This window comes from Dioscorea cayenensis, chromosome 18 (assembly GCF_009730915.1).
Source record: "Dioscorea cayenensis subsp. rotundata cultivar TDr96_F1 chromosome 18, TDr96_F1_v2_PseudoChromosome.rev07_lg8_w22 25.fasta, whole genome shotgun sequence".
Classification (NCBI taxonomy): domain Eukaryota; kingdom Viridiplantae; phylum Streptophyta; class Magnoliopsida; order Dioscoreales; family Dioscoreaceae; genus Dioscorea; species Dioscorea cayenensis.
In genome coordinates, this window is record NC_052488.1 from 172,383 (window position 1) to 187,973 (window position 15,591).

Below are 15,591 nucleotides of genomic sequence, written 5' to 3' on the forward strand. Positions count from 1 at the left end.
TTATGGATCGAGCACCTTGTAATGTATGACTTGATTTAACACGTCTACAAAGACACCCTTTTTTTTGGGCAGTGGATCACAGTTGGAATTTAGATACTACTCCTATAAAGATCAAATGATAACAAGGAGAGGAAATTGTCAGATCTTAATGACCAGGTGTATTTTTTTGCAATAAAAAGGTAAAAAGGGAATTAAAAAAAATAGAACTTGATTTAGTTGCTTGATTGAAATATTGGTCTTTCTCACACTGTACTGAACCTGTATGTCTGTTGTTGATGTATGTAGTGGTAGTCTACTTTAGAGAAAGAAAGAAAGAAAGAGAGAGAGGGTGGTGGTGGTGGGGGAATAAAGGCAAAACCTGTGTCTGCAGAAATCCCCAGAACCCACAAAAGAGAGAGAGAGAGAGAGAGAGAGAGAGAGACCTTGCTTTGTTGATTCTCTCACTTCACTACAATCACTGCTACATTTCATACTAGTTTCATAGCCTTCACAGCTTCACACAATCATTTCGTTTCAGATTGTTTGCCACCTCACTCTAATGCTGCTGCTGGTGTCTTCTTCTTCGGACTTCCTCTTGCTTCATCTTCGGGACGCTGGACTTGTCTCTTCCTCTGTTTCTCTCACTGTTTTCTATGGCTTTTTGGGGTTTGTTGGACAGTATTGGCATCAGAGGAAACTCTACTCTGAGAGCAACGCACAAGGCCGGCAAGGGAGGGTCTGACCTGGCATCCTCCTCTGATGGATCCGCCACCTGCTCTGGTTTCGAGGTCAGTCTCCTCCCAAGTCCCAACCAAGTTTCTGTTTTTCTTGCTGTTAATTAAATTAAATTAAATTAAATTTCCAGTGCCTTCCTTCCATCCTTCCATCTCTTGAGTTCCATTGAGTAATTCTGCTTGCTTTGCTTCTATATAAATCTCATCTTTGTGGATCTTACCCGCTGATTTATGTCCTGGGACTAATCCAAACTATCCTGTATGAATTTCTCTTCTCATTTTTCTTAGTTTATTTCAGGATGGCAGAAATAGTGATGACAGAAAGGGGAAGGATGGCAACATGTGTCGCTATAGATGCCAGCTTGAACAAGAGGTAACCTGCTCTGCTTTGCTCTCCATTCCGTATACCTAGTGGAACTTTTTTTTTCAACACCGGCAGCTTGTATTCATTACATAGACAGGTTAATGCAGTGAGTATACTTGAGAATTTATTATTGTGAGGTAATGTTTTGAAAAATATATGACAGTATAACTCCATGCCTGTGCTAGGATGAAGCTTGTTTGTGGGATTGAGGTCTAATGGTAGCTTTTGTGCAGATACATTATCATTTTCTCACACTCCTATTTGCTTTCATACCTGTTTGGAATTTCCCATTATGAGTAAAGCATGGATACTTGCTTAATGCTTGTATGTTCTTTCGGGAAAAGAAAGTGAAAATGGGCATATTGCATTTTCAGATAGAAGGAATTAGTACATGCCACAGACCTGCTCACCGTTCAATTTGATGTTATTTGTGGTCCAATCAAATTGCCTACGTGTAAATTGTGTATTTGCTAATTGGAACTATTACTCTCAAAAATTTTGAATTTATACACCATTAAAGAGGCAAGGCCCATCATATGTGTTCTATGAACTATTTTCACCAGCAACCTGGTATGATTTTTGTTTTATTTTTCCATTTTGGAGTAGTCTCTCTGATGTCATGTTTGTGTTTTGGTTGTGTGATGTTTAATTGTTTTTTGGAATAATTTTGATGCATCGGTCATTTAGCATTCACTAGATTCTTATAGTTTGCTCCTCATTATCATTTACAGGTTCAAAAGTTGCAAATGCAGCTGCAACAAGAGTTCGATTTGCATGTTGTTTTAGCCGATGCTGTCGGGAAGAAAACCTTGCCCATGGTGAACTCTCCTTCAAATCTTCCAAATAAGGTGATCTTCATGTCTGTCTGATGACTAGTGATCAGTTTTCTTGTTTGCACACCACTGTTGTTCTATCAACTTACACTTGTGGAAAAATGCTCAGGCTCAGGAGCTCCTTGCTAACATAGCTGCACTAGAGTTCACAGTGTCAAAGCTTGAAGAAGAGTTGGTTCTTTTACAATTTAGACTTAGTCGTGAGAGGACTGAGCGACACCTTGCTGAGAATAGTCTTAATATTTTACCGGTGGTATCACCAAAACCACCAGAGTCCGGCCTTCCTGGCTATACATGGGAAGAGGTGCCTTTCTTTCCCTGTTTACACCTTCTCTTCACTTGCCATTTCTTGGATTTCTGGCACTATCGTAGTGATGTCTTTCTTATCGTTATTGTATTTCACAGCACCTCTCTTCTTTGCAACACTCAAAGTTTAACGAGTCTCAAATGCTTCAATCCACTGAATCGGATATATGTGCTGCTTGTCGGCATCCACAGGAAATAACAACCAACTCAGATTGTAATGTATGGTTGTATGAATAATTATGTTCTCATTTTTGTAGCTTTCATGGTCATATTATTGTGAAGGCTAGGAGGCATGACTCTACAACTAATTCTTTTGTTTGTTCTTCAGTTGCCTGTACCATGTGGTGTGGAAACTGGAAGAAATATGATGGATGTCCCCCCTCAGCAAACTGGTTTGACAGAATTGAAACAGAGCTTCTTAACAAACCTGTGGCAGAATCCCAATCGACTTTCGGAAGAAATGGTGCGATGCATGAGGAATGTTTTTCTTTGCTTATCAAAGTCATCATCACCTATCCCTTTTATGGCAACATCTGCTCCAGAATGTATACCTTCCCCATATTCACCAATTGCAAACCTTCCTACTTCACTGGTATCTTCCTCAGATTCATCTGAAATGGCTTCATCAGTTTGCAGTCCAGGATTCAAGATGAACGAGATTCGTGAGACATGGACTCCACAAAAAACATTTGATCCCTATCAAGTTAGTGGAAAGATGAGCTGGAAAAATGCTGGAAGCTATAGTTTAGCAGCTGAGGTATCATGGATGTGTGTAGGGAAGACGCAACTTGAATATGCTGCAGAGGCTTTTAAAAAGGATTCAGGTGAGGTACTGCACTTGCACCGAATTATGTTGGAGTATTCAGCTTTTTAATGTGAAACCTTAGTGGCTTAGTTTTTTTGAGTTAATTCCATTAAATGGTATCAGGCTTTTATTTCTTAAAGTATTATTGGATTCCACGCCTTTGGTGAGACGTTCTTACTTATTTTCTACCAGTTTATTTGCAACAAATGAGCTATGGTCCATAGTGTAACCAAATTAAGACATTGAATTGGGACAGCTTATTTACTAAAGAATTCATGACCAACTCACATCTGCCTATGCCAAATGTCAGGTTTCTTGTGGAGCAACTAGCCAAAGTAAATCCAAGTTGCATGAGCGCCAATGAGAGGCTAGCATTTTGGATCAACTTATATAATACTCTGATCATGCACGTGAGTTGAAGTATATCAACATCTATAATTTAATTTAATTTAATTTAATTTAATTTAATTTAATTTAATTTAATTTTTTTTTCCTTAATATCCTTCTAGTGATGCTTTCATATTGTAATCACAAAAGCATCGGTCATGATAGAATAGTTATGTTGTCATTATATTATTGATACCTTTCACGGATTTGTATGGAAACTCATGTTGAATCAATTATGTTAGGCTTATCTAGCATATGGAGTACCTAAGAGTGACATGAAGCTCTTTTCGCTAATGCAGAAGGTATGATCCATTGACCTTGTATTTCATTGAATTGTACTCTGCTTTGAGGGTATATATTAGATTTATCAAGCATGATTGCCTGCAGGTGTCTTATACTATTGGAGGCTGCTCTTTCAGTGCTGCTGAAATAGAATTTGTTATTCTGAAGATGAAACCCCCAGCTTATCGGCCACAAATAGTACACTTTCCATTTATTATTATTGTTATTATTGTTGTTATTATTGTTATTATTATTATTATTATTAATCCGCTTTTTATGTGTGTTGCTTATTTCAGGCGCTGATTTTGGCACTTCACAAGTTCAAAATATCTGAGGAGCACAAAAGGTATTCAATTGATAGCTCAGAACCGCTTGTGGTATTTGCCCTCAGTTGTGGGATGTACTCCTCACCTGCGGTAAGTCTGATTCACGAGAGAAGCATCAAGCATGAAGTTCTGGAGTGAATTTGAAAATTTTACTTGATTGATAGTCTTTTCTTTTAGTTTATCTTTGTAAACTTTGGCACAAAAGTATTTACCAACAGAAGTTGGCTAAGCCAAAATATGCTTTCATCGAGAGAAAGGAAATGTGTTTTGAAGATAAATTTATACATTCTGTCTATTTTGATTTTACTTCTCTTGTATTTGACAGTTTCAATCATTTTCTCTCAGGTAAGAGTCTTTACTGCTGAAAATGTCCGAGAAGAGCTTCAAAACTCAATGAGAGACTATATGCGAGCTTATATAGGTATTAATAACAAAGGTAAACTGCTAGTACCAAAATTAGTCTACTGCTTTGCCAAAGACATTGTGGAGGATTCCCTGCTGGTTGACTGGATCTGTCGCTACCTTTCCCCTGATCAAGTCACTGTTGTTCGTGATTCTGCCTCACAGTGGAAACAGAGACTCTTAGGTGTTCGAAGTTTCAGTATCATTCCCTTTGATACCAGGTTTCGTTACTTGTTCCTGCCTGATGGCAAGAGTACGTTGCAGAGTTGTTCTTGAGATGCTGTCAGTCAAGCAGGAGTATGTGTAAGCATTGGCTAGAGGAGGGTTGCCACCTTGTATATAAGCTGTATATTCCACAGAAAGGGATCACACAGGGAGCTTTTGCGACAATAATATCTTGACCACAGAGAATGCACTTGGTTGTGTTTGAGGGAAGGGTTTCCGAGTTGAACTTCATGTTTTGAGAAGATTCAGCCAATTTATTCAAGCGGCATTCTCATTGATCATACATAAAAGATGTGGCTGATGAGATTGTGATTTGCATTGCTTTAGCTTTGGATGCATCATCATTATTATATTCTCTTGATTTTTTTCACAACTATAAAATTATTTGCTCATTGTGTGAAATGGATCCTGGCAATTTTTGTTCTTTCTGAGAATAATAATACAAAAACAGAAAAATAATCCACGCTGATCCTGCTGCACTTGCGGTGATATTGTTTCAGTTATCCTTGAAGACTTGAGCTAAAACATCATAACCGGAGATTAAACCTTTGAAGGATGTTTTAGTACAGGAGCGCGTTCCTTAATACAAGCTAATTAAAATCAATGGAAGGCCGCAAATAAAAGAAAAGAATAGCAAACAAGACAAGAGAAGAACATATCTGCATTGATGTCAAACAAGACGGACAAAGAAGACTAGTCCCAACACAAGCTGCTGCTGCTGCAGATGAGCATTAATAACCATCAGACTGCCTACCAAAACCCAAAACTGGTTCCTCCCCCATATGACATGACATGGCATGGCCTCCATTCTTCTTAATCGTAGACAACGGATATGACTCCACTCTGGCTCTCGTTATTAACCTCTCTTACTTGACCACGGACAAAGAAGAAGAAGAAGAAGAAGAAGAGAAAAGGGAACGGATAGAAAACTTGTGAAAATGTAGGATGATGTGACTATTTACATACAGATAGACATGAGTAAGAGTGGGGCTGAAAAGCAAGTTAAATGGGCATTAGTTAATATCGGTTTGCATGTCAGTGATGTCACAATGGGACAGGGTGTTAAAGGGGATCAGCTGGAATGCCTGCATTGCCTAACGGAGCAAGCCACCGCCTGTGCCCAGTGCCTCAGTTTGGTCTTCACGTGCTGCGGATTATCCCCTGTTTGAAAGTAATAAAAATAACAATTATAATAATAATAATAATCATCATCGTCATATTATATGTGCACGCCATTGTTAGCTGTAGTGTGTGCGTGAGGGAATGCATGCATGCATTCATGCAAATGCACGAACCGGGGCTGAAGATTGTCCAAGAATCAGAGGAGGTGGAGTGGCGGTGCTGGGGGCTTCTTGGGCTGGGCGTGCCACAGAGAGTGGAAGACGAGGAGGTGGCGGTGGGGCTTGGTGAATACTGGAGCTTGGAGTCGGAAAACTGCCTGTTGACTGCGAAGTAGAGATCTAGGGCCGGAAGAGTGTCGCAGAGACTGTGCCCACCGTTCTCCTCTTCAAACCCGAAGCCCAGTTCGATGGAGCCTCTCAGCTCGTCCAGGTCCTCGTCCGTAAGGCTTCGGAGCTTGGCGTGCCCTCCGTCCCTATCCATGACGACTTCGGAGTCAGCTTCATGAACTTCCTCCATCATAACCATCATCTTCCTCCTCTGCAATATCTGGCGCCTTCGCTTCTCCCACTTGGCCTCCCTTGAGGTCTCCCTCATTGACAGCTGCTTCATCAGCAACCTCTTCCTACTGCTGCTGTTTCCTGAGAGAGGCATTCCAATGATGGTGGCCGCCGGGCTTCGGGGTGTTGGTTCCTCCTCCAAGATCTCCGGCAGTTCTTCCTCCACCTCTATATCGCTCTCTGAGGATAACATTGCAAGCTCTCCCTCTTCGTTCTTCATAATCACTGATCCTCTGTATAATATATCTATATATATAGATGAGATCCTCTACCCTTCTTTTCTTCCTCTCCTCTTCCTCCTCCTCCTCTCCTCCTGTTGATTCCTAAAACTCAGCCCTCAGGGCATGAGTTATGGCGGCCGCAGGAGGAAGCCAGCGGCCGCAGGGAGGATGGAGAAAAAGAGCAAATTGATAGCAATTAAGGAGAAGGAAGGAAATAGAGATGAAACAGAAAAGTATAGGAAGAGGAGAGGTATTATTGAGGATTAAAATAGAAGAAAGGATGGAGGGGGTTGATAGATAGCTATTCAGGGAATAGGGGGTGGAAGATTAAGGGGTTGGGATTTAAAACTGGCCATGCTAAACTTGGCAAGTTAACCCGCTTGTGCCGCGAAGCCCCCCGTTTGCGCCTTCCCGGGCCTGTCATGCTCATACATTTCATTTTCCTTTCTCTTTTAAATTAAATTAAATTAAATTAAATTCATGCATCAATCTTGCCTAATTTACTGAGATACTGGTACCAATATTATAAGCTTTTGAAATATATTTATCAATTGTCATGCCTCCGTTCATCTCTCACTTGGCCTAAAAAACAAAAAACATGCTTCCTCTGTACCAATCGATTACGCCAACTTTGATATGAAGTATTCCGCACATAATAATTGTATGGCAAAACAATGTCACTAAACAAAAAAAATGAGATAAAACCTTAAAATATTATATACATATATATATAGTAACAGGCAACGGCATGCATGCAGAGGGGTTGCTCTCCATAACGTCCGTGATTACCGTTAGGAAACGGATAAGAGGAAAAGCCAAAACAACGTGATCGTGACACCGGAGTGAAGATGGATGCATCTGATCTGATGCACCACGTCTTGTGTGCAGTGGATATATCTCTATAATTGCACGCACGCATTCAAATGCATGCGGACACAATTATAAGCCTATATTCCCTTGCTAGCTAGCTCTCTCGTGCCAGTTGCCAACTTGGTTCACTTTTATATCTACTAGTGTCTTTTTAAAAAAATAATTTTTTTCAGTAATTTTTTTAAATATTCTTTTCACCAACCAACAAAAAAATAAATTGATCTACACTACACCCATCCTCATGTCAAATTCAATAAAATTAAATAAAATCGTCAAAAGAAATTTCTCCTTTTATCATCCAATCCAATGGAACCATTTATTACAATAAAATCGTAATACATAAACAAATAGGAATTTGTTTTCAGGATTTTCGTTTTACAGTTGTTGACATATTCAACGAAAAATAGAGTAGATGCTATACATGTTAACAAATATAAAAACATAACGACGACTTACATGATGATTTCCATCTTCGTCCTATCCAATAAATAAATAGATAAATAAAAAAACGAGTGAGTTTACGAAAGAAGCCCTTGTTGTTTAGTAGCGGGGCAGTGTGGCTACGGGCGTAGGTAAAAGTAGCGGTCAGTACCAACAGCTAGGCAATCGAATGGAGGGAATTAACAACACATTTTTAAGTAAAAAGTTTAAAAATCACGAAAGAGATGGCTTCCAGTTCCTCCCTGCTTCTGGAATCTCCTCCGTCTTCACTCCTTCTCTCCAGGGCCAGGCCAAGGCCATCCATTCTTTTGCCTATACGACGCCCCTTCCTCCTTTCGCCTCAGCTTTCCATCCTTCAGATCTTCTTCATCCTGTGTCCCCATTCTCCGCATCATCTCCTCTTCTCCACCCCGATCCCGATCCCGATCCCGATCCCGATCCCGATCTATCTCAGCTTTCTCCGGCTCCTCCGATGCTCCGCCGACTGACCTAACCGGTGAGGAGATCGAATTGAAAGATATCAACGTTAGCGGAGGAGGAGGAGGGGACGACGGTGGCAGCGGAAACGGTGGAGGTGGAGGTCGCGGCAAAGACGAAAGCAAAGGTAACGGCGAAGGGGGATCCGAGGACAGAGACGAGAAGAAGATGGGAGGTGGGATGTCCATGTCTCAGAAGCTCACTCTCGGCTATGCCGCCCTTGTCGGAGGTAATCATTCGCTTCACTCTTCTTCTTTTAGTCGCTTTTCCTTGATGCTTTCTTACCTTTTTCAAATCAATCGTCAATAAAATGCGAAATATATCTGAATTTATCTGAATTTATCTCATGGAAGTGTGATCATTCCATTCCAGAGCGTAGTTCATATGAGCATGGGAATGGCATCACTATTTCCCTTTTCCTTTTCTTTTGGGTAGATTTCTCTATCTGCTGAAATTAGTTGGGATCACTCACTGGCTACTTGCTTCTGCAATTTGCGGCGATAGACAGTGCAGTTAGTTCAGGAGGAAAATTAGCGACAATAGTTTTGTGCCTGCAATAGATGTGATTGGGTTGTGAAGTGGGTGGCATTTTTGGAATTTATTTAGAAAGATTTTTTAGGGGAACTGATTGAGATACTATGAGGTTCTATCATTTTGGCCCTTCACTACTGCCAATGAAACAAGGATCATAAATTTCTGTGGTTTCCTTTGAAAGGGCACCATGTTCTGCAATAATGGGTGAGTCAGAGTGCTTATACTGGGTGAATAGCATCGGGCGTTTGTGCTTTTAAATCGCATGTGATTTATATAGGCCATTCTGCTCACCCAACTGTTTGAAGGCTTTCTACATAATTGTCATTTGCTGTTCCCAAATCCAGTTTCGGGTCAAAGTTTGTTGTGCTCAATCTATGGCTACTTCACCTGAAGGCTGCATTTTTTTCAAGATATTTTCTATGATGTTCATTTGATTGCTGCCATTCTTCCCACCTTGTTTATCTTTTTGTTTTATAAATTGTATTGTTTCACTTGTTTCTTCTTTTTTTCCCCTTCTGCAATTTATTTTTATGCCTTATAGGTCTCAAGTAAGTTTGTTCTCATTCTCTTAAAGAGTACACAATTTACTACTTGTTGCATTATTACCATTGCACCTACCATTACTGTAATACTAACACTAGTGGTATCACTACTGGTATCTACCACTACTAGCGGCACAGACATTCCTATCGCTTAATATAACCTGCCAAGGACCCCTATGTTTTGAGTTATACTATTGTCTTAACTGTTGCGAACTGTGACTGTTAATTTGTAGTCTTTAGTACAAGATTGTGACTGTGCACTCCTTTGCGGCTGCAACCATTAGTGCGCAACCTTACAATTATTATCAAAGGTGTCCACCTAGTGGTTCCCAATGAAAATCATTGCATATGTGTGTGGCACTTTGATGGGCTTCAAAATTATTGATAATCTCCATTTCCTAGAACTTCATATGCTTGAACTGATCTTTTCATCTTTTGTATTCCCACAGATGATGATGTTGAATATGTTTTGGAATGTATGTGACATTATTGATTAATTTAACAGCTTCACCTGATTAATTATTATTAATATTATTGTTATTTTTTTATTAGCATCTGGTATGAACCTGATTTAACTAATGGCCTAACAGTCGGTGGGATTATGGGATACATCAAAAAGTGGCAGCCAGAAGTCATTAGCTGCTGGAGGATTGTCTGCCCTTCTACTGTATTATGTTCACACTCAACTTCCTATAAGGCCAGCTTTTGCATCAGCTTTGGGTTTAGGTTATGACTCATGTTCTGCGCCTTCAGTCATTAAACTCTTGCTGTGTTATTTGAATTATCGTGATAATTTTGATTTACTTTTCAGGTTTATCTGCTGCACTTCTAGCAGTTATGGGTTCTCGCTTTAGGAAGTCTGGGAAGATATTTCCAGCAGGTGTCGTGTCTCTAGTGTCTTTTGTAATGGTCGGTGGTTACTTGCATGGAATTCTTCGAGGTCTCCATGCCTAATGAGCTGACAGAAGGCTTGCTACCAAATGCTTGTTCTTGTGAGAATCTCTGAGGTTACTTTTTCCCTTGTTTGAGTAGTTTATATGGACACCTTGAAGACAAACCAGCAAATGACTGTTTCATCTTCTTTTTTTTTTTTTTCTTTTTTTATGTTAACTGTGTGCAATGCTTATAATTTGCCACATACCAGCTTATATACTATTAATGAATGAGATGAGGTCTGGGAATATGTATTGAGAATCATTTGAAGGATGCTTTTTTTCTGTGTTTTCCATATCCTTTTTTGCTGCCATTCAATGGGGGTTTAGACACGGTGTAGGCATAGTGAGCTGTTTATGTTTCATTTAATGGGGAAAAGTAAACTCATGATTTATTTCACAGACCTAGCTAGGTTACCATTTTGTTTCTGCTGACGAGCCCTTGTTTTGACGTATTTTCTGGAGGATGCTTTTGTTTTTATGTAAATAATTGTTTGGTTTGTTATGTGTCCATTGAAGCTTGCTTATTTTAGGCTAACAGCATCTGAAAACCAAACATTATTCCTTGCTCATCATAGTCCTGGCCTGGCTCCTAAGCATAATTCTTGAAAGCGAGATAAATTGTAAAAGGTTAAAAAGAACAATACAAAAGTGATGATTAAGTGGTAGGAAGGATAACATAACCAGTCTAATTGTTTGAGTGTTAACAAACATAATAAATAATACAGGAGTCCTTAGTAGAAGTCCCAGTCTAACAAACATAATAAATAATACAGGAGTCCTTAGTAGAAGTCCCAGTCTAACATAAGCAGTGTATGTTACACTTAAACATCAATGTGAAGATACATATATTATAATAAAACAGCAGCTAATTGCATCACAGAGGGAAACTCAGCTGAGCTGAGACTTGACCTCCAGCTGTGCTGCTTCCAGGCCATCTGAAGTGGTTTTTGTTGCAGTATATGGCGCTTTGCTCACCAACCTGCCATAGAACAACAACAACCATTCATGGGATTCCCTATCTGGCCTTCCTCGATGTAAACAAGAATGGTGGTACAAAGCAAACCAAACCTATAATGATCCACCAGCGAGCCCTTTGACTCGGCCTTTTATGGATGTATTATATATATATTAAAATAGGATTGGATGAGGATGATGAATAACTGTTGTGTTGATTAAGAAATAAAATAAGTTAATGACTGATGAGTCGGTGAAAGGTCATCAATCAATCCCAACTTGTATATCATGCATGAAAAGAAAGGATGTACCACATCCATCCATCCATGCGCCTTTTGAAGCCCATGGATCCGAAGCCCAGGGGTCCCAAACCATGGCCGACAACATTTGCCCTACTTTGTAGGTGGGCACGTTAGGTCCACTACCTCCAAGTTTCTAACAGTAGCGAGGAATCTTTGTACCTCACCCTTTTCTGTTTAACAGCAAAGTTTCTCGTGTCTTAAAAACTTCTTAATTTCAAATTTGAAATTTCCATTAAACTATAAGCATGTTAAATACAGAGACGCAGTGGGAATGGAAACATATTCTTTTCATGTTTATTAATAAAATCAATTTATATATAAATAGCTATATATACCACATGAGCTTCTAAAGAGGGTGCTCAACCTATACCACTAATTAACTATTTCCTGGTTCATAATTTGTTTCCAAATTAATCTCAGTTAATTAATTCTAATAACTAATAATTAACAAATAGGGGAAGAAAATGGTGAATACTAAATATTAAATACCTGTCTCTGCGTTTCTCCAAGAAACGTTGGAGTGAATTCCTCCTTGCAGTTGGTAGCTCTGATCAAACAAGCACAAAAGACTTAAAGAAAAAATATTTTCCACTATTTTTAAACTTCCAATATATATAAAATAAAAAATATATATGCATGTACAAATGTAATCAAGCTGGTCACAATATGAATCGATGTGTAATTCTAAATAGAGTTTCTCGTTCTATCATAGATAAGTTGTTTTGAGATCAACGACATGTAAAATGAGCATTAACTTTGATTCATACTACATGCTTGTATTTTATATTAATATATCACTTTTTTTAGAATTTTTTTTTGTCTAAATTCTGCTGATGAAGGGTAGGGTTGTTTACCAGCTTGCAGCTTGCAGAGGTTGCTAGTTGGGTTAGCAAGCAGCTGTGGTGGTGGTGACAAGGCTCCCGCTGCAGTGGATGAGCTTTGGAAGGACAGGCATCTTGTGAGAGCCGGCGAGGATGCAGCTGTTGCAGCAGCAGTTGTTGCTGCAGCAGGTGCATTCAGCATCGGAGGAGACTGCTGTGTCTGTTGCTGCTGCTGCTGGCCATTGTTCTTGCTATTCAAAGAAGCAGATGCTGCAGCGGCCGCGGCAGCAATAAGCATAATTGCTTGTGCCTGTTAAGATATATATGTATATATTGCAGGTAAACAGATCAGGACTAAAGTAAACAAGCAATTAAGCCAAAAAAAAAAATGAATTTGATGTATGAGTTAAAAGTTACCTTCTCAGGCGGAACTGCATCAAAGACGCTGACAGATCCAGCGTAGAAGATGGTGAGCTGATGCGCTGGAGCAACGCTTGATGGCGCATTCCCCAACCTCCAAATGATCAACCATTAGAGTTCAATCAAAATCAAAATCAGAATCATCAGGACGGTTATTGTAAGAGCTGATTATTATAATTCATGTAAACCATCAATCTAAGAACAAACAAGATTTACTTGTGCACCGCCCTGTAAAAGTAGGCAGTTGTCTATCCAACCTTAAAACCATTCTTGTTCTTGTTCTTGTTTATATACTGTTTTGTCGTTAAATAAAAGAAGTAGGTGTTTGTAGTGTAGCGTACAAGACCCACACACATAGGCACGCACATAGGACTAAGGGAGGAAGAGAAACACTTAATTTTGTGAGCACATCTCCGAGATCCAAGAATTTTGATAAATTATACAGTCAAAATCCCAAAGCTAGGAATTAGATATTGACTGAATTAAAGACCCTTGTGAATTTATTCATCCATCAAATTTATCAAACATAAAGAACCGGAGGGAATTTTGCAAAGAGAGGAAAAAAAAATTGAGCATAGTATTAGGCATAAAACCAACTATTTAAAAAAAACCACAAAAACACAAAAACATGAAAAAGCAAAATAGCATATAGCACACCTGTTGTTGGTGGTGTCTGGTGAAGAAAGATCAGGCGTTGGCTGGTCCTTGGGCTTGTCCTGCTGCGGCTGCTGAGAAGCTTCTTTAATTTTAGCCTCCTCCGCTTGACCCTGACTCTCCTCGTTCTTCAGAGAGGAATTCAGAAGATCCATCTCTTCGTTTTTCCCCTCAATCAAATGAAGGAGAGGAAGAATAGGAAGCAGAAGAAGGAGAAGAAGAAGAAGAAGAAGGGCTTATATATAATATGTTTGGAATGAAGAAAGAAGCAAGGAAGCACCCATCCGATATTCACAACTTTCCTCTCTTTTCTTAATTGCCCAAATATGTTCGTTCATACCAAAAAAAAAAAAAACCCTCGGAGGGTGAAGGGCCCTCATCCAATCAGATGCCTCTTTTCATTTCAGTCACGTGTTTCTTTTTCCCAACCACTCATATTATTATATTATATTATTCTTATTATTATTATTATATACTCACCTCTCTCTCCTCACCCAATTATAAAGATATTTATATTCTTAATTATATACACAACCATTATTAGAACCCTAAATATTTATTAATAAATATATATATATACTAAATAATATTGGCAGACGAACTGCACCTTGCTTTTTTGTACAACACTCCCTCACTTGGCTCACCGCCTCTCTCTCTCTCTCTCTCTCTCTCATGTCAATGTCTTGCTTTTTCACAATTTTGACTGGTGTCTCTTCAATGTAATTTATTTTTATTTTATTTTTTTGAGAAGAACCACTTGGGCTATTTATTTAAATCTAAGAAGAGCAACACTGCAGAGAGAATAAAGCAAAGAAAAAGAACTCAGAAAACAAAGGGTTTCAAAAGCTGAAAAAACTACAAAATAAATCCAAACTGTTTGAAAGCATTCATTATCCAATAAGGCAGGTCGTGCCCAAAAAGAAAAAGGTTGAGGGCGGAGAAGTTAAGACCGAGGGTGGCTAAATGGACAGCCGGGAGCATCCAGTGGGAAGGAATCCGATGAACAGCAGGGCAGTCATGATCATTCATCAGTCTTCTGATATTAGATATTTGAGTGTTGAAACGCCAAGAGACGACAGGATCTGGATTAGTGATTGTCTCGGAAACTGAAGAAGTATGAACGAAGATATGTTGAATACGCAGGCGGTGATCAGAGGCAGCTTGGAGGGTAGTTTTGAGGGCAGAGAGGTCGTCCAACGACGCAGCAGCTATGGGTTAAGAACAACAACCTGCAAGGAAGATAGTATAGTTAGAGCTAGTAATGAAAAATCCCACGGAGCAAACCTTGGTAGTCAGGTTGGAATTGGCGTGCGAGAAAAGGATGAAGTTGTCAGAACTGGTGAAGTTGTTCAAAATAATCCTTCTGCAGAGAGGACAACGATTGCAAGACGCGAACTCCTGCACATGAGCCAAAGCTCTACGAACAATTGTGGGGAGGTTGATACGAGTATTGCGGAAGATGAGATCACACCGAGATTTCCAGAGCAACCAAGCAGTTGCGGCAATGGCAGATTTAATATGAATGGAATATGAATCCACAGAGATCCAATTACCGGAGGCGAAGCCGTTAGCAAAGTATATATAGGTGTTAAGTTTTAGGCTGAGGAAAGACCAAACCTGTTGAGCAATAGAACAGTAATTGAAAAGGTGTTCAATGGTTTCAAGGTATAAACCGCACAAGCTGCAAGGATCATCGTGCCCAAGATTCAAAATGAAACAAGAAGTTTTTAGTAGACAAAGCGGCCATGAAACATTGTCCACAAAAATGTTTGGAGCGCGGGGCTATATTGAGATTCCGAGCATCTCGCTAACCAGGGCCGAGTCTCCTCCGAGGCGAACCATGGTTTAGATGCCGATGAGACGTGGAAGAAACTTTCTGTCGTTTGGAAGGGGGATTCCAAATCCAGCGGTTATTGGAATTGTGAACAATAGATGTAGAGCATAAGTCCTGAAATTAAAATTAGGGCCAAACACATATACCAGACAAGGCTCGCTCCATCTACCATCGATAATAATATCAGAAAAGCAAAGACAGGTAACATCAAGCTCCATATTAATGAAAGTTGGCTTAAGTGCAAGAGGAATTTCAAAGCACCAA

The 15,591-nt window shown here is 39.5% G+C and overlaps 4 protein-coding genes across 4 annotated transcripts; 2 read left to right on the forward strand and 2 right to left on the reverse strand.

The window, feature by feature from the left end:
• The first annotated feature begins 320 nt into the window (after window positions 1-320).
• Window positions 321-4,969, forward strand: LOC120282144. Its single transcript, XM_039288896.1, has 12 exons — window positions 321-767; window positions 1,012-1,086; window positions 1,809-1,925; window positions 2,020-2,214; window positions 2,316-2,435; window positions 2,545-3,040; window positions 3,145-3,184; window positions 3,332-3,431; window positions 3,651-3,710; window positions 3,796-3,888; window positions 3,987-4,106; window positions 4,362-4,969. The coding sequence occupies exons 1-12, from the start codon at window positions 633-635 to the stop codon at window positions 4,692-4,694; spliced, it is 1,884 nt and encodes a 627-aa protein (XP_039144830.1). The 5' UTR covers window positions 321-632; the 3' UTR covers window positions 4,695-4,969.
• A 139-nt stretch (window positions 4,970-5,108) lies between these two features.
• LOC120282652 lies at window positions 5,109-6,724 on the reverse strand. The gene is made up of 2 exons (XM_039289489.1): window positions 5,939-6,724; window positions 5,109-5,804 (listed from the first exon to the last, which is right to left on the reverse strand). The coding sequence occupies exons 1-2, from the start codon at window positions 6,540-6,542 to the stop codon at window positions 5,716-5,718; spliced, it is 693 nt and encodes a 230-aa protein (XP_039145423.1). The 5' UTR covers window positions 6,543-6,724; the 3' UTR covers window positions 5,109-5,715.
• Window positions 6,725-8,357: 1,633 nt separating this feature from the next.
• On the forward strand, window positions 8,358-10,604 carry LOC120282655 (protein FATTY ACID EXPORT 2, chloroplastic). The gene is given in 4 exon segments (XM_039289491.1): window positions 8,358-8,560; window positions 9,998-10,026; window positions 10,028-10,133; window positions 10,219-10,604. Coding segments are annotated over 4 exon segments (339 nt in total). The 5' UTR covers window positions 8,358-8,499; the 3' UTR covers window positions 10,362-10,604.
• A 387-nt stretch (window positions 10,605-10,991) lies between these two features.
• On the reverse strand, window positions 10,992-13,816 carry LOC120282653 (protein TIFY 3-like). Its single transcript, XM_039289490.1, has 5 exons — window positions 13,497-13,816; window positions 12,837-12,933; window positions 12,453-12,729; window positions 12,088-12,145; window positions 10,992-11,321 (listed from the first exon to the last, which is right to left on the reverse strand). The coding sequence occupies exons 1-5, from the start codon at window positions 13,646-13,648 to the stop codon at window positions 11,231-11,233; spliced, it is 675 nt and encodes a 224-aa protein (XP_039145424.1). The 5' UTR covers window positions 13,649-13,816; the 3' UTR covers window positions 10,992-11,230.
• Window positions 13,817-15,591: the final 1,775 nt, after the last annotated feature.

Coding starts and splice junctions, on each gene's coding strand:
- LOC120282144 (XM_039288896.1), top strand. CDS start 633: ATGGCTTTTTGGGGTTTGTTGGACAGTATTGGCATCAGAGGAAACTCT. Junction 1,087..1,808: donor GATGCCAGCTTGAACAAGAG/GTAACCTGCTCT, acceptor TATCATTTACAG/GTTCAAAAGTTGCAAATGCA. Junction 2,436..2,544: donor CAACCAACTCAGATTGTAAT/GTATGGTTGTAT, acceptor TTTGTTCTTCAG/TTGCCTGTACCATGTGGTGT.
- LOC120282652 (XM_039289489.1), bottom strand. CDS start 6,542: ATGAAGAACGAAGAGGGAGAGCTTGCAATGTTATCCTCAGAGAGCGAT. Junction 5,805..5,938: donor TTGGACAATCTTCAGCCCCG/GTTCGTGCATTT, acceptor ACTTTCAAACAG/GGGATAATCCGCAGCACGTG.
- LOC120282653 (XM_039289490.1), bottom strand. CDS start 13,648: ATGGATCTTCTGAATTCCTCTCTGAAGAACGAGGAGAGTCAGGGTCAA. Junction 12,730..12,836: donor ATGCAGTTCCGCCTGAGAAG/GTAACTTTTAAC, acceptor ATATCTTAACAG/GCACAAGCAATTATGCTTAT. Junction 12,146..12,452: donor CCTCTGCAAGCTGCAAGCTG/GTAAACAACCCT, acceptor TTGTTTGATCAG/AGCTACCAACTGCAAGGAGG.